The sequence below is a fragment of the Haliotis rubra genome, unplaced genomic scaffold (genome assembly GCF_003918875.1).
Source record: "Haliotis rubra isolate DU_JTF1 unplaced genomic scaffold, ASM391887v1 Scf55, whole genome shotgun sequence".
Taxonomy (NCBI): domain Eukaryota; kingdom Metazoa; phylum Mollusca; class Gastropoda; order Lepetellida; family Haliotidae; genus Haliotis; species Haliotis rubra.
The window spans coordinates 2,055,575-2,074,165 of NW_025767246.1; the positions used below are offsets into that span (position 1 = coordinate 2,055,575).

The window sequence follows — 18,591 nt, forward strand, 5'->3', positions numbered from 1 at the left end:
CAGTTCAGAGTCCGTATATTTGTCTGAGTCGGGTATCCATGTTGAGGAAGGGTGTCTCAGGAGATAAAACTAAGACGGGACCAGTTCAGAGTCTGTATATTTGTCAGAGTTGTGTATCCATGTTGAGGAAGGGTGTCTCAGGAGATAAACTAAGACGGGCCAGTTCAGCGTCCGTATATTTGTCTGAGTCGGGTATCCATGTTGAGGAAGGGTGTCTCAGGAGATAAAACTAAGACAGGGCCAGTTCAGCATCCGTATATTTGTCTGAGTTGGGTATCCATGTTGAGGAAGGGGTGTCTCACTCTCAGGAGATAAAACCAAGACAGACCAGTTCAGAGTCCGTATATTTGTCTGAGTTGTGTATCCATGTTGAGGAAGGGTGTCTCAGGAGATAAAACTAAGATGGACCAGTTCAGAGTCCGTATATTGTCTGAGTTGTGTATCCATGTTGAGGAAGGATGTCTCAGGAGATAAAACTAAGACGGACCAGTTCAGAGTCCGTGTATATTTGTCTGAGTTGGGTATCCATGTTGAGGAAGGGTGTCTCAGGAGATAAAACTAAGACGGGCCAGTTCAGAGTCTGTATATTTGTCTGAGTTGTGTATCCATGTTGAGGAAGGGTGTCTCAGGAGATAAAACTAAGACGGGCCAGTTCAGCGTCCGTATATTTGTCTGAGTCGGGTATCCATGTTGAGGAAGGGTGTCTCAGGAGATAAACTAAGACGGGCCAGTTCAGCATCCGTATATTTGTCTGAGTTGGGTATCCATGTTGAGGAAGGTGTCTCCTCTCTCAGGAGATAAAACCAAGGCAGGACAGTTAGAGTTGTATTTGCAGAGTCAGCATCCATATATTTGTCTGAGTTGGGTATCCATGTTGAGGAAGGGTGTCTCACTCTCAGGAGATAAAACTAAGACAGGCCAGTTCAGAGTCCGTGTATATTTGCCTGAGTTGTGTATCCATGTTGAGGAAGGGTGTCTCAGGAGATAAAACTAAGATGGACCAGTTCAGAGTCCGTATATTTGTCTGAGTTGTGTATCCATGTTGAGGAAGGGTGTCTCAGGAGATAAAACTAAGACGGACCAGTTCAGAGTCCGTATATTTGTCTGAGTTGGGTATCCATGTTGAGGAAGGGTGTCTCAGGAGATAAAACTAAGACGAGGGCCAGTTCAGAGTCTGTATATTTGTCAGAGTTGTTATCCATGTTGAGGAAGGGTGTCTCAGGAGATAAACTAAGGCGGGCCAGTTCAGCGTCCGTATATTTGTCTGAGTCGGGTATCCATGTTGAGGAAGGGTGTCTCAGGAGATAAACTAAGACGGGCCAGTTCAGCATCCGTATATTTGTCTGAGTTGGGTATCCATGTTGAGGAAGGTGTGTCTCAGGAGATAAAACTAAGACGGGCCAGTTCAGAGTCCGTGTATTTGTCTGAGTTGTGTATCCATGTTGAGGAAGGGTGTCTCAGGAGATAAAACTAAGATGGACCAGTTCAGAGTCTGTATATTGTCTGAGTTGTGTATCCATGTTGAGGAAGGGTGTCTCAGGAGATAAAACTAAGACGGACCAGTTCAGAGTCCGTATATTTGTCTGAGTCGGGTATCCATGTTGAGGAAGGGTGTCTCAGGAGATAAAACTAAGACAGGGGCCAGTTCAGAGTCTGTATATTTGTCTGAGTTGGGTATCCATGTTGAGGAAGGGTGTCTCAGGAGATAAAACTAAGACGGGCCAGTTCAGAGTCCGTATATTTGTCTGAGTCGGGTATCCATGTTGAGGAAGGGTGTCTCAGGAGATAAAACTAAGACAGGCCAGTTCAGAGTCCGTATATTTGTCTGAGTTGGGTATCCATGTTGAGGAAGGGTGTCTCACTCTCAGGAGATAAAACTAAGACGGGCCAGTTCAGAGTCCGTATATTTGTCTGAGTTGTGTATCCATGTTGAGGAAGGGTGTCTCAGGAGATAAAACTAAGACGGACCAGTTCAGAGTCCGTGATATTGTCTGAGTTGGGTATCCATGTTGAGGAAGGGTGTCTCAGGAGATAAAACTAAGACGGACCAGTTCAGAGTCCGTATATTTGTCTGAGTTGGGTATCCATGTTGAGGAAGGGTGTCTCAGGAGATAAAACTAAGACAGGCCAGTTCAGAGTCCGTATATTTGTCTGAGTTGTGTATCCATGTTGAGGAAGGGTGTCTCAGGAGATAAAACTAAGACGGACCAGTTCAGAGTCCGTATATTTGTCTGAGTTGGGTATCCATGTTGAGGAAGGGTGTCTCAGGAGATAAAACTAAGACGGACCAGTTCAGAGTCCGTATATTTGTCTGAGTCGGGTATCCATGTTGAGGAAGGGTGTCTCAGGAGATAAAACTAAGACGGGCCGGTTGCGTATCCAAGTTAAACTGAGACAGGGTGTCTCAGTGGTCTAGCACTAGTATGTAAATTCAGACAAGTACTAGCAGCCACAGACACTCAAGTGAAATAATTTTGCCTTCAACACATTTCTCAAGATTTACTGTTGCAAGTCTCACTGTGTTTGTTCCATGTCTTGTCAGAAACCATCCCCTGCAGCCAGTCCCAGGAGTAGAGGAAGGCAATCTACAAGGACCACAAGCTCTGGAGAAGGTAAGATGGAACTCCTAACCTCTATAGATGTGTGCTAAACTGGGTTTCATCATATTTTACCTTCAATCTGACCCACGAAGATCCGGGTCTTCATTAACCCATGCTTGTCGTAAGAGACGACTAATGGGATCAGGTGGTCAGGCTCGCTGACTCAGTTGGCGCATGTCATTGTATCCCAGTTGCGTCGATCGATGTTCATGTTGTTGATCACTGGATTGTCTGGTCAGACTCCATTATTTAAAGACCGTCGCCATATAGCTGGAATATTGCTGAGTGCTGTGGTAAGCAACAAAGAAAGAAACAAACCCTTTCAATCCATGTGTGACATTTACATGGATATAATCCTTCTTGAATAATTTTCAGCTGTTGTCAAACTGAGGCATGGTAACAAGCAAACCCCTCTTTTGGGATCAAACATCTTACTTTGTTTGGGAGCCTTGTATATTCTTTTTGGTTTTTTGTACCATGTTGTGTATATGATGTACCTGTTGTGTATATGATGTACCTGTTGTGTATGTGATGTACCCTGTGTATATGATGTACCCTGTGTATATGATGTACCCTGTGTATATGATGTACCCTGTGTGTGTGTACCCTATGATATGATGTGTGTATATGATGTACCCTGTTGTGTATATGATGTACCCTGTGTATATGTACCCTGTGCATATATGATGTACCCTGTGTATATGTGTATATGATGTACCTGTTTGTGTATATGATGTACCCTGTGTATATGATGTACCTGTTGTGTATATGTTGTACCTGTTGGTACCTGTGTGTATATGATGTACATGTATGATGTTGTGTATATGATGTACCCTGTTGTATATGATGTACCCTGTGTATATGATGTACCTGTTATATATGTACCTGTTGTGTATATGATGTACCCTGTTGTGTATGTGTATGATGTACCTGTTGTGTATATGATGTACCCTGTTGTATATGATGTACCCTGTTGTGTATATATGATGTACCTGTTGTGTATATGATGTACCTGTTGTGTATGATGTACCTGTTGTGTATATGATGTATATGATGTACCCTGTGTATATGATGTACCTGTTGTGTGTATGATGTACCTGTTGTGTATATGATGTACCCTGTTGTATATGATGTACCCTGTGTATATGATGTACCTGTTGTGTATATGATGTACCTGTTGTGTATATGATGTACCTGTGTATATGATGTACCATGTTGTGTATATGATGTACCTGTTGTGTATATGATGTACCATGTGTATATGATGTACCCTGTGTATATGTACCCTGTTGTGTATATGATGTATATGATGTACCTGTTGTGTATATGATGTACCCTGTTGTGTATATGATGTACCTGTGATGTACCATGTTGTGTATATGATGTGTACCCTGTATATGATGTACCATGTGTATATGATGTATGATGTACCATGTTGTGTATATGATGTACCATGTTATGATGTGTATATATGATGTACCATGTTGTGTATATGATGTACCATGTTGTGTATATGATGTACCATGTTGTGTATATGATGTACCATGTTGTGTATATGATGTACCTGTTGTGTATATGATGTACCTGTTGTGTATATGATGTACCTTGTTGTGTATATGATGTACCTGTTGTGTATATGATGTACCCTGTGTATATGATGTACCATGTTGTGTATATGATGTACCATGTTGTGTATATGATGTACCATGTTGTGTATATGATGTACCATGTTGTGTATATGATGTACCTGTTGTGTATATGTACCTGTGATGTGTACCTGTTGTATATGATGTACCATGTTGTGTATATGATGTACCCTGTGTATATGATGTACCATATGTATATGATGTACCATGTTGTGTATATGATGTACCATGTTGTGTATATGATGTACCCCGTGTATATGTATATGATGTACCTGTGTATGTGTATGTTGTGTGATGTACCTGTTGTGTATATGATGTACCATGTTGTGTATATGATGTACCCTTGTGTATATGATGTACCTGTTGTGTATATGATGTACCATGTTGTGTATATGATGTACCATGTTGTGTATATGATGATGTTGTGTATACCATGTTGTTGTGTATATGTATATGATGTACCATGTTGTGTATATGATGTACCTGTTGTGTATATGATGTACCATGTTGTGTGTACCCTGTTGTGTATATGATGTACCTGTTGTGTATATGATGTACCCTGTTGTACCTATATATGATGTACCTGTTGTGTATATGATGTACCATGTTGTGTATATGATGTACCATGTTGTGTATATGATGTACATGTTGTATATGATGTACCATGTTGTGTATATGATGTACCATGTTGTGTATATGATGTACCATGTTGTGTATATGATGTACCTGTTGTGTATATGATGTACCATGTTGTGTATATGATGTTGTGTATATGATGTACCATGTGTATATGATGATGTACCTGTTGTGTATATGATGTACCTGTTGTGTATATGATGTACCATGTTGTGTATATGATGTACCATGTTGTGTATATGATGTACCATGTTGTGTATATGATGTACCTGTTGTGTATATGATGTACCCTGTTGTGTATGATGTACCTGTTGTGTATATGATGTACCATGTTGTGTATATGATGTACCATGCTGTGTATATGATGTACCTGTTGTGTATATGATGTACCATGTTGTGTATATGATGTACCATGTTGTGTATATGATGTACCCTTGTGTATATGATGTACCATGTTGTGTATATGATGTACCTGTTATGTGTGTGTATATGATGTACCATGTTGTGTATATGATGTACCCTGTGTATATGATGTACCTGTTGTTGATGTATATGATGTACCTGTTGTATATATGATATACCTATTCTGTGTATATGATATGCCTATTCTGTGCAGGCACGGATGTTTCCGATCTTGAACCTACCCAGCTGTATGGTGCTGATGGACCAGAAGCCACACAGCAGTATGGACTTGATTCCACAGAGGAGGTGTGTACTTCAGTTGTACAACAAGATGTTATTTTGGATACAAGACTTCAATACATTTAACAGATTCAAATCACTTTTTACCATCTTCGCAGAAAGTGTGCAATAGCACTACTTTTTGGTGTACAATTGTTTAATGTATTCTGAAATGTAGATTTGACAGAACTATTTGTGCGATGCATAGTTTCGATGTGCCTATTGATGTATGTGATGCAGATGGTCCCAGACAGCCACTCCCATGAGAAGGTGCCTTCTCCCATGATCCCCTTGCCTAAGCGCTCCCCTCACAAGTCAGCCCTGGCCAGTCCAAGGAGAAGTCCCTCACCCTCCCCAAAACGAGTTGCGTTTGCTGCTGGGGTAAGTTTTTATCTCTCATAGGAAACAAGTCTGTTGTTATGTGACATCAAGGTAAACCAAAATGAAGGAAAGGAATCAGTTGTGTTAACTAAAAAGATCACTAACCACAACTGAACCATTCTGGAAGTTGCTTCTCGACCCTCATTAACAGAGGAACATAGTTGTCTGAAATTGATGTCGAGTCTGTTTTCAGGTTGCTGACAATGAGCACAAGACCAAGAAGGTGACTGGTCTGGCTCGAGGCCGTGGGAGAGGAAGGAGAAGTCTGGATGTTGCGTTGGCTGATGTTGCTGTGGCAGGTGGTGATGGTGGTCGGAGGAGGAGTACCCCTGGCAGAGTAGCGGTCGTGGAGAGATTGGAGACCGGACTCGGACGAGGAAGAGGGAGGAGAAGAGGTGCTAGAGAACAGGTCGCAGTGAAGGAGGAACCAGCTGCAGAAGATGGTGCAGAAGTGGACACGAAAGAGCAGACCGTGCTGGGAGAGGAAGAGGAAAGGAGGCTGTGGTGCTGGAGGAGAAGAAAGAGGAGACGACGAAGAGAGGGAGGAAGGAGGTTGTGGTAGAGGGCAAGGAAGTGGAGACTGTTAGGAGGTAGAGGAAGAAAAAAGTTGTGGTAGAGGGCAAGGAAGTGGAGACTGTTAGGAGAGGTAGAGGAAGGATAGAGGATGAGGTGGAGAAAAAGGAAGATCACACTCTGAAGAGAGGAAGGAAGGAAGTTGTGTTGGAGGACAAGAAAGAGGAGACTACTAAGAGAGGAAGAAAAGAAGTTGTGGAAAAGAAGGAAGAGGAAACTACGAAGAGACTAAGGAAGGAGGTTGTGGTGGAAGCAAAAGAAGAGACACCATTAGCTGGACGCAGTCGAAGGAGCATCGAGGTGTCCGTTGTTCCTGGCAAGACAGCTGGTGGCAGGAAGAACAAGGGGAAGACCAGCCACACAGCTGCAGAGGCAGGAAAAACAACTGATAGTGTAAAAGAAGAACAGGAAAGTGTTGAGGTCGAGGAGAAATCCTCTGAAGATATAAGTAAAAAGGGTAGCAAGGGAAGAGGGAGGAAGACGTCTCAAGAAGTGAAGGAGGATCCTGTTAAAGAGGAGACAAATGAATCTGATGTGACGACAAGCACGAGAAGAGGAAGGACGAGGATGACACTAGAACCTCCACCACCTGGTCCTGCTGAGTTGAAAAGAAATACCTCTGGGCGGAAGAGTCTACCTGCAGCTCTTGTCAGCCAAGTTGAACCGAACTCCACAAGAAGGGGTCGATCTACTGAGAAATGTGAAACTGAGAGTCGCATGGTTCGGGCTGGATCAGAAGACAGCATTAAGTCATCGCTTGAGAGTTCTGTTGATGAATCTAAGTCGACTAAAAGAGCTGGTCGTGGGAAAAAACAAACAGAAGAGTTGGAGTCTACATCTAAAAGTGTTTCTCAAACAAAACATGCAGCAGTTAATGAATCACAGGATCTGAATATTTCAGGTGTCAGTGATAGTGGCAGAAGCAGACGGTCAGACAGACAATCAGGGGAGATAACTGTTCCTAAGGGAAAGAGTAAGACACTTTCAAAGACATCTAAAAAAGGGTTTGATAGAACTGGAAGAAAGTCCAACCAAATCTGATGACACTGAACAAGAAACAAGAACATCTGTTAGAAAAAGAGCTTCAGAAGAAAGTGTAGACCTTCCTGTTGCCAAGAGAGGCAGGAGAGGGGCTAAAGGCAGCATAGAACCTCCCGACAGTGATGTCCCAGAACTGCTTCCTTCCAGAAGGAAAAGAGGAAAAGATTCTTCTAGTGCAGAAGAAGCACCTGGTTCTAAGGAAGAAGACAGTGCTAAAGGAACAGTTGAGAAAGTTGAAACTGAAGTGTCTAGTGCTAAGAAAGGTAGGAAGGGTGTGACCAGGAGAACATTGTCGGCTGGTAGAGGCAAGAATTCAGTGGAAGATCCAACAGACAGCAGTCAGGGTACACCCAGCTCTGTTGAGAGTACAGATGGTGAAGCATCACGAACAAGTCGACGTTCCAAGGCTCCTGCTAATGCTCAGGCTCCTGAGAGTGATGTGAAGAGGAAGAAAGGACGCAAAGTCGATGCCAGTCAGGTCAGTGTAAGAGTTTGTGTGTTTGTATTTATGCTGCACACAGTGATATTCCAGCAATGTGATGTCTGTGTGTAAGTAATCAAGTCTTTACAAGACTGTCCCATGATTCACACAATTAGCATATGATGGCATGTATTAAGTCAGAGCCTCACCAACAATCCCATATTTTACTTCATACAACAAGTATATATTTCAGAAGACCAATTCTAAGCGAGATATATATGAGGTGTCTTAGAGCCTGATTATTCTGCTAAAATGTCAAAAACTTTTTTGTTCCCTGATCTGTAGGTCAAGGTGAAGGTCATGTCAGGATAAAATGTCAGCTAAAACATCGGCTATAACATCTGCTATACAGTTGTAAAGCTGACAGTTTCATGGATAGTCCCAGCAAAGTTTAATCAGAAGAAAACATTAAAAATGAGGTCTCTGTTGTATCAAGAGTGGTTTCACTGAGCCAGTTTCCACGACTGAAACTCTTATCAATCGGACATTTTTCTGTATCAATCCTTATTGGCGCAAATAATTTCAGGAAATTGTTGATGACAATCTGTCACAAACAAAATGAACTGATCTGAAACACAGATATGTGGTACAAGGACTAATGTTAAATAAATGTTAACTTGAAGCCAAAGTACTTAAATCCTGCAAGATGGCTGACCGATAAGCAGCGTTATGTAAGAGTTGATAAATTCACTGAGCAGGAACAAGAGGCAGCTCCAACCCCAGCCAAGAAGTCACGGTCATCCGATTCCTCCCCACCACAGGGTAAGCAGAAGCAGGTGATGGAAGAGATGTCGTCACCATCGCTGCGTCGCAAGTCCACAGAGCCAAAACCTCAAGTCCTTTTTACTGGCGTGGTTGATGAACAGGGTCAAAAGGTAAGCAAAGCTACTAAGACATTAAAAACTTTCAGCATTGACATTATGCTGTCAAGCTATGGTTGACATTGAATGTTTCAGATTGTGAAGTCGTCTGAGGACCTACAAGTGTGTAAATGTTTCAGATTGTGAAGTCATCTGAGGGACCTACTACATGTGTGTAAATGTTTCAGATTGTGAAGTCGTCTGAGGGACCTACTACATGTGTGTAAATGTTTCAGATTGCGAAGTCATCTGAGGGACCTACTACATGTGTGTAAATGTTTCAGATTGTGCAGTCATCTGAGGAACCAACGTGTGTAAATGTTTCAGATTGTGAAGTCATCTGAGGAACCTACATGTGTGTAAATGTTTCAGATTGTGAAGGAATCTGGAGGAACCTACAGCCAAATGTTTCAGATTGTGAAGTCATCTGAGGGACCTACTGCATGTGTGTAAATGTTTCAGATTGTGAAGTCATCTGAGGAACCTGCTACATGTGTGGGGAGATTCAGATTGTAAAGTGAGTCTGGTTTACCTAGCTGTGTGCAAATCCAGCAGCATCACGGTCATCTGAGGGACCTACTACATGTGTGTAAATGTTTCCCATTGTGAAGTCATTTGAGGAACCTACATGTGTGTAAAATGTTTCAGATTGTGAAGTCATCTGAGGGACCTACTACATGTGTGTAAATGTTTCAGATGTAAAGTAGTGCTGATCCAATAACCTATCATGTGTGTGCCAATGTTTCAGATTAACCTTTCACTCATGTCGTTGGGAGGTGGGGTAGCCATTGGTTAAATGACGCTGCACCCACCAGGCCAAAGACCCGACAGACAACATGGGTCATAGTATGAAGCCTATTTCTGATGTCCCCTGCCGTGATATTGCTGCAATATTGCTAAAAGCAGCGTAAAACAGAACTCACTCATAAGACGTTCTTATGACTGTTTAAAATCTGTAACAGCTGGGAGAATGATTTTCGATAATAAGGAGGATCTCACTGTTGTGTCTTTTGATTTACAATATATCAACACTTGTTCTCAACGCTCAGCAGTTCTTGAATTTTACATGTTGATATAATTGATATCACAAGACACGAGGGTATGATTCTCTATACTTAAATTTATCATGAGTGCCATGTGTAATTTCTATCCCTGCAACTGATTGTATGTCTGGTCAGGTGCGTCGGACGGTGAAGTTCCTGGGTGGTGTTGCTCGTGGAGTGCCCATCGTCACCCCTCACTGGCTCAACAGCAGCAAGAGTGCCGGAACATTCCTGGGTGAGAGAGGAATACATTATAGGGATTCTGGTGTAGGATAGGTGCTAAGTACTTGTTGGTCACAAGAGGCAGCTAAATGGATTAAGCTGGGATCAATGCCAGTTCAAAGGTGTGCCCAGCTACCTCAGATCTGAAGGGACAAATTCAGTAGATCTAAATGAAAATACATATAAGTCATTTGGTAATTTCAAGTTATGTTGTACCATTCAGTCAGATATTTTCAATAAATGGTGCTATTGAACAGATAGAGCGACAGAGATCGGTCTGTGCGAGTGTTTTGTTGGTTTTACTCCACTTTTAGCAATATTTGGGTCGGGTGCACCAGAAATGGGGTTCACATATTGTACTCATGTGGGTGTTCTGTGTGACAAGCGAAAGCTTTAACCACTAGGCTACTCCACCGCTGTTGTCACAAGAGGCTACTAAATGGATCAAAGTAAAGCTGGACCAGTGGGCTGCCCAGCTACCTCAGGTTCCCAGAGGCCGATTAAATAGATCTAAATGAAACTAAATGTAAACCTTTTGGTAACTCCAAGTTATATTGTACAACACAAAGGTTGATTGTCATGAATAAGTGATTTATATATCTGATCCTGTGTGTTGACCAGATTGCTCCAAGTTCCTGGTGTCGGACACAGCGACAGAGAAGCAGTACAAGTTCTCTCTGAGGAAGTCCTTGGCTAAAGCCGCAGAGGAAAACTTGCTCCAGGGATACAAAATACACGTCACAAAATCCGTCAGGCCAGAGCCCCCACAGATGAAAGGTAAGACACTCACTCATTAGGCCTAGGTGGCCCAGCTGTCGAAGGTGCCTCAATTCGCTGTCCAGAGTTGCAGCCCTTTGGGTGTGCCAAAATTCTGAGTTTGAATCCAATATTTGTTTGTTGGGACCATTCCCATGTCTATGTTTTCCAGAGGGTATACATCTTAGACCTGCTTTACATGAGTTTTTGTACCACATTAACCTGACGTGTCGTCAGATACATGAAATTTGGAAAGTATGTAAATTTCAGAGCATTATATGTTTCATTTTCGTGTTTCAGATGTCCTCACGTGTGCTGGTGCTGAGGTAGGAATAACTATCAAATTTGTATTAATCTAAAAATTGTGGATAATCAATAAGAAAGTAAATAATTAAAAAAATATGACAGATGAATAAGCTATGCTATGAATTTAACATATAAATATTTATTGTTAATCATTTGAAGAATGACTTCAGTTTGGTGAAATATTAAACATCATAACACCAGAAATTGGCTTCACACATTGTACCCATGTGGGATAATCCAGGTTTGAACCACTAGGCTACCCCAATCCCCAATCATTGGAAGATATTTGTGTTGTCAAATTGAAAAAAACCCATCAATTTGGTGCATTTCGTATTTTTCAGTATTTGTCCACCATGCCAAAAAAAGTAGAAGCCAACCTGTTGGTGATGTCATGCGAGGAGGATAAGTCTCAGTGCCAGGCTGCCATCAAGGCCGGGATTCCCATCGTGTCCGCCGAGTTCGTCCTCACCGGCATCCTGAGACAGGAAGTGGATGTAGACAGATATCCTTTGCTTTTATCTTAGCATGGCCTTGTTGGGTCTATCTCTACCAGACCCTTGAAGGTCCTGGTTAGAATATTGGTCTTCAGTAACCCATGCTTGTCGTAAGAGGCGACTAACAGGATCTGGTGGTTAGGCTCGCTGACTTGGTTGACACATGTCATTGGTTCCCAATTGCGCAGATCGATGCTCATGCTGTTGATCACTGGATTGTCTGGTCCAGACTCGATTATATACAGACCGCCGCCATATAGCTGGAATATTGCTTAGTGCAGCGTAAAACTAAACTCACTCACTCACTATCTCAACCAAGGTATGATGAAATGTCGGCAGTCTGGAGGGAACATGGTTTGTGTACCATCTATGTCAGTTTGTCGAACGTAAAGGGACATATTGGATATTTTACCATCTTGTGTTCAAAGACAATTATGATTTTGACAGAATCATGACAATATTTTGCCAGTACAGTTTTCTTTCAATACCAAGACTATGAGTGTTTTCCTTAACCAGGTTACTTTCAGGTTATTCTCCAGCGAGGTAGGAGATGGACGAGGGTCAAGGTCAGATGTCGGAGGTGGACGGGGTGGGGCAAGGTCCAAGTCGAAGAAGTGAAAGACTCTCAATCTCAAATCAAAGGTCCAGCTGTGATCCATATATTTTATCTGGCCAACTTGTTTTACGACCTGTGCATTTTGTACATAAGTATGTATGTGAGTTGGTTACAGAGCTGTTTGTTATCTACCTGAATGGAACGAATTTCAATGATATTGTTGCTATATGTTGAAACCTTCCTCACATTTTATATCTAGGTCTTGTACTTGATTTTTAATTCCCATTTTTAAACATATGACTTTATTCATTGACTTTCATGAAATAATATTAGTGATAATGGTTGCCTTGGTGCCAGCAGCTCCATGAGGCTGTTTTTTACCCCATGTAGTTCCGGAGATGGAATTGGTCTCCGGTCAGCTATAGGTGCTGAGCAAGTAGATGGTTAGGCTCAGTGATGGGGTTGATTGTTTGTCAATACACCCCAAAGTTGTGGATTGTTTCTCACACTATTAATCACTGGATTGTCTGGTCCAGACTAAATTATTTACAGGACGGAAACAAATCTTATGTTCTACTATTCATTCTTCAACATGTAGGAATACTGATGAGCTTGTAGGAATTCATCAAGATTTTACAGTCCACCGCCGTATAGCTGGAACATTGCTGAGTGCGGTGTTAAACAACAAACAAACAAACAAACAAACAAAAAATGAATCAAGATGGAAATTTGGTGAATGTGGGTTCAGTTCTGTTACATCAATATTTGAGTCATCTCATAAAATTGTCCGCAGTAAACCTTTTGAACTGCAGCAAAAATCTGGTTTGGTATGGAACATATACTGCTTAAAAGAAATTAAGGAACAACCAATTCTTTTTATTACTTACATATTACTCATATTAGTATAACTACTCAAGTAGTGACCGCCTCCGTGGTGTAGTGGTTAGAGCGTCCGCCCGGAGAGCGGAAGGTCGTGGGTTCGATCCCCGACCGCGTCATACCAAAAGACGTTACAATATGCTACTTGTTGGTCCCTGCCTGGCGCTCGGCATTAATGAGTACAACAAGGACTGGTCGGCTCGGAGTCCGATAATGTGTCTGAGTGGGGTATTCATGCTTCACTGCGGCATGGTATCTCAGTGGGCTAGCACTATAAATCCAGCTTAAGTCTGGGCTAGTACAAGCAGCCGCACATACACATACACACGCATGCACGTCGTCATATGAGCGAAATATTCTCAAGCACGACGTAAAACCCAATTTCACCTCACCTCACCTCACCTCACCTCACCTCACTCAAGTAGTATACAATCATCAGGTCCAACATCAATCAGTCTGTTGTGTACGATGTTAATGACAGTATTATTTTCATTCCATTGCTTTTATTTAGTTACAGTTTTAGCACTAGGTTTTAATGACAGTATGTGTTTAGACTTAATGTTGGTTATTGTGATGAGAAAACTTTGTTTTCATGAGCGGACTTTCGCATTTCAGGACCCACCTGCACAAAGATGATGTAACTCACATACTCTAACATAGACTTACTAAGACTTAAGATGGTCGTAGATGGCTTTATGCATCTGGGCCCTGATTATTTGATGATGAATGAAATAATATCTCCTGATCATAATCCTGTATAGTAGTGTTAGTGTCTTTCATGAATTATTCACCTTGATAATTCCATCGTTACAGGTTTGTGTAATAGTGCCATGCTTGTGTCTTAATTACCATGTGTGTATATTAATTACCAAATGTCATTTCAAGATAATGACCAGCTGGATTATCCATTGGACAAACCCGTGAAGATCTGGGTCCAAATTGGTCTTCAGTAACCCATGCTTGTCGTAAGAGGCGACTAATGGGATTGGAAAGTCAGGCTCGCTGACTTGGTTGACACATGTCATTGTATCCCAATTGCTCATGCTGTTGATCACAGGACTGTCTGGTCCAGACCCGATTATTTAGACCACTGCCATATAGCTGGAATACTGCGGCATTAAACAAACCAAACCAAAATCCATTGAAACAGATTAGAGAGGGCATTAAGGCAGAACAACTGTGCAAATTATAATAGTGGGTCACTGAAAATATTCTGGTGTCCCCCGCCTTAATATTGCTGAAATATTGCTAAAAGCGGCGAAAAACCAAACTTACTCACTGAAAATCAGTGGAGACACCAGGTGTTCGCATAAAGGATAGCACCTGTCCTCACATGATTTACATAAAAACCTTTTGTTGCATACGGTTCTCCTGCTCTTCGACAATCAGGACTATCGAGATGATGAACACAAACTTTATGTCTTGAAATGAATGTGTTGTAGATGTATGACATTTGAAGTCAAATGAGCTGTACTCATGCAGGGACTGTATGAATCCTACTGCTGCCTAACATTGAGGCATCGTTGCAAGGGTGTGGAACATTGCCAGAGATATACTGCCGATGTAATCATTGGTCTTAGCTCTAGCAGATCTAGGATTGATTCATTGGGTTAAAATTGAGGTTTGCATGATACATACTCGATGAAATAAATAAATGTGAAGTACTGACGATGTATTTAAACTGATGTCTTGCATGTCCATGTTTGTGGAGTTCTAAACTTTTTAGGTCTACTTTGACATGCAATATCTACAGACATATATAAGGCATACTTGGTATAATATTGTCAAAAATGAACTTTCTTTAGTGAATGAGCACATGTGCAGATATTTACTAGCATCAAGCTGGTCATGTTGTGGGATAATATGCACACATCCTTTGAGCATTTCGAGCCTCCTCTTCTCTTGATCATGCTCATCAGGATTGGCAATGGGAGTGTAGATTGGTTGTTGTGGCAGCACTTGATGGAACACTGCCAGGAAAGATCAACTTTCAGCTGATAACGTGGCTTGATGTCCTTGCCAATGTGTCTTCTGCTCCAAGTTACCATTATAGAATGAGTGAGTGAATTTAGTTTTATGCCTCTTTTAGCAATATTCCAGCAATATCACAGGGACACCAGAAATGGTCTTCTCACATTGTACCCATGTGGGGTATCGAACCCAGGTCTTTGGTGTGACGAGCGAACGCTTTAACCACTAGGCTACCCCATATTATAGAAACACCCATACCTCATAAACAAAGATAGTCACGATATGGCTGAAATATTGCCGATGTGACTTTAAATCTTAACTCACTCACTCATAAACAAAGACATGACAATCATAAACAGACATGACAATCTTAGTGCTTTAATCATTTCCAACTGCAGATGCCTATCAGAACATAAGAAACTTCCTTAACACCATTCTCGCAAATACTGAATGTGTTACAGTAGGAATCTGGATCTTAACTGGGTTCAGTTCTGCTTATATGGACCATACCTGAATAATATGTTTGTATTCTGAGTGTTGAGTCATGAAACTTGATGGACTAAGTGATTAAGCTGTACGATTCTCATAAGACTGCTACAGAGTGGGTTATATGATCATCTTAGCGCTATGATGGTTTAGTATAATGGGTCTCTGGTATGCACTTATTGAATAAATTATCCCATTGCTGTACCCGTACTCGATGTCAATGAGTGCAGACACAAAAACGTGTGTGGACCTTTTGGTTTACTCTTGTGTTTACAATGTCGATAAACATCATGTGTTGGCCAATTTCCGGGTTGTATTGAGTATTTGAAGCACGGGAATATTCATTTGAAACCTCCGGCTGACGCCGTCGGTTCCAAATGAATTCCCATGCTTCAAATACTCAATAACACCCGGAAATTGGTCAACACATGATGTTTATCTCCTAATGAGAAGACATATCTATGACCATCTGAATTTCAGTAAATATGTATAATTTGTTTCTTAAATTTTAGGAATTATGTATAATTACTGAAAATTTCAGTAAATATACTTATTTCCTGAGTGAATCAGACATTATACATAATTACTGAAAATTTCAGTAATTATACATATTTACTGATTATACATATTTCCTGTAACATATTCCAATGAGTGAAGCCCCTTTCTGGTGTCCCCCGCCGTGATATTGCTGGAATATTGCTAAAAGCGGCGTAAAACCAAACTCAGTCAGTCAGTCCTGTAACATATATACATAAAACAGAATGATTAGATTGATGTTCATGACCTCATCGGTTGCCTTTTTGTGTAAAATGGAAAGAATACTCTGCAAGATATTTTAATGACTGCAAAATATATATCTTATCTTGGTACACACACACAACGACCCATTCGTACATCGGCCACCTCCACACATGCTGACAGGGGTTTGTCGCTCTGCGGAATCCATGATGCAATTTGGCAGCAGTAGCTGTTGCTTGTAAATTGTGGCTAATACAGATTTTGTAGTCGGGGTTGGTTATGTCATTCATAATATCAACCACAGGTTTGTCTACCTAACCATGTAACAGCTGCCACAGTAGACTGGCATTAAACAACATTCATCTCATCTAACAGTTGTCTTCTGTCCTGCCTTGCATGAAACAAATGTGTTACGTCATGCTATGTAGTCTTTGTAAGACTGGTGTCTGGTTGTCCTTGTGTAGGGTCATCTTTATAACAGTACGATGGATGGATTCACTTTAGGATGTATTGATTAAATTTTTTTACTTTGTCACTGTAGTTGAAGTGGATGTGACAAGCTGTAAATCTTTATTTGGGAATAAAATGAAATAACCAAATTTCCGTGTTTGGAAAAACGCTTTGCCAAAAGCATGTGTAAATTCGTGATGAGCTTGTTGACCTGTTCAGAAGGCAGCATAAACATTTGGTTAATTTCTTAATTGAAAACAACAGACAAATAGTAAAAACATTTTATTCCAAAATAGATGAAGTGGTCGTGTTAATAAACATATCAAATATAAAATATTGAGTTAGTTATCAGATTAAATGCTGACAAGAAAACTGCAAAACTTGGTTAAAAATATCACATTGAAAATACATTAACATAAGATGTGAGATATTTCCCACTCATTAAAAAAATATTCAAACTCTCTGTAAATACTTTACCAGAATAAGTACCACAGAAATACTTTATTACCAATATCCCAACATGGGTAAGTTTAAATGACTAAAGATACAATATTTTTCAGAAAATTCAGGATAAAATAAATTTGCTTAAAACAAATATAAAAACTTCATCACATTTCAAACCCACCAGTGAAGATCCTAGTTGGAAGAGGTGACTAACTCGATCAGGTTGTAAGGCTCACAGACTTGGCTGACACATGTCATTGTATCTCAGTTGCGCGTGTCGATGCCCAAGATGTTGATCCTTGTTTATCATGGAGTGCACATATTCTAAGTTCTTGTTGGCAAGTACATGGCAACAGTCTGTAAATAACTTTCTGGACCAGGCAATCCAGTGATCAACATCAGGAGCACCTGAGCAGTCATGTGTCAGTGAGCCTGACCACCAGATCCTGTTAGTTACCTCTTTTCACAGACATGGCACCAATACCAACCCAGATCTGAGCAGTCATGTGTCAGTGAGCCTGACCACCAGATCCTGTTAGTCGCCTCTTATGACAGACATGGCACCAATTCCAACCCGGATCTGCTTTCATGATGAACATTCAGTAAATGTTCTGTTTTGTATTACTCGATTTGCAATATAGCATACAAGCTTATTCAGCAACTTATTCAGCAACACAGTTACAGAGGGGAGCTGACCAGTTTGTTTGGGGATGCTGAAAATTATAAAACATTTTTTATTTTCACACAAATAGTTTGTTGGACATGATGAATGTCCTGTAAACAACAACAAACAAACAAACAACCTTCAGGGCTAGATTTAGGGGATGTTAACCTACTTGCACCAGGTGCAACCTAAGATAAAAACCTAGTTGCACAAGCCAAATTCCAGTTGCAATGTAGTGTGCTAAAATGTCAGAGGTTTTGGTGCACATAAACATATTTCCGTGACGTAGTACCCATGAAATCACAGAAACGCAGCTGATCCCTGTTTACAAGAGCTGTCATAGCCGAGAAGTGTCTATAAATGGCAATGTTTTGGTGCCATAGCTATTCAAAGTTTAGAAGAAAAATGAACTGACATACTTAGATTTGTTATTGATTTATTTCTCAAAAATTGACTTGCACATGGTGCACTTTTGACTAATAACTAGGTTGCACTTTGTGATATTGAGTTGCACCAGTGCAAGTAACAAAGCACTAAATCGAGCCCTGACCTTATCACTTCCTATCAAACTAAAAATGTCTTGAAAGGCAACATTGGTCGGAAATGTATTCCTTCACTAAAGAAATACCAGGCCCCACCATGATTGAAGAGAGGTTTGTTCCTCTGTGATTTAAAGAAAACTT

At 40.9% G+C, this 18,591-nt stretch overlaps 1 protein-coding gene across 1 annotated transcript in view; it reads left to right on the forward strand.

The window, feature by feature from the left end:
• LOC124253708 (mediator of DNA damage checkpoint protein 1-like) overlaps positions 1-13,191 on the forward strand; it is a 45,927-nt gene extending 32,736 nt beyond the window's left edge. Inside the window, 13 exon segments of the mRNA XM_046687518.1 lie at positions 2,543-2,612; positions 5,499-5,590; positions 5,804-5,944; positions 6,138-6,502; positions 6,586-7,420; positions 7,521-8,036; positions 8,738-8,914; positions 9,272-9,316; positions 10,078-10,177; positions 10,786-10,941; positions 11,221-11,246; positions 11,568-11,728; positions 12,242-13,191. Coding sequence (XP_046543474.1) covers positions 2,543-2,612; positions 5,499-5,590; positions 5,804-5,944; positions 6,138-6,502; positions 6,586-7,420; positions 7,521-8,036; positions 8,738-8,914; positions 9,272-9,316; positions 10,078-10,177; positions 10,786-10,941; positions 11,221-11,246; positions 11,568-11,728; positions 12,242-12,338 — 2,781 coding nt within the window. The 3' untranslated portion in view covers positions 12,339-13,191.
• The last annotated feature ends 5,400 nt before the right edge of the window (positions 13,192-18,591 follow it).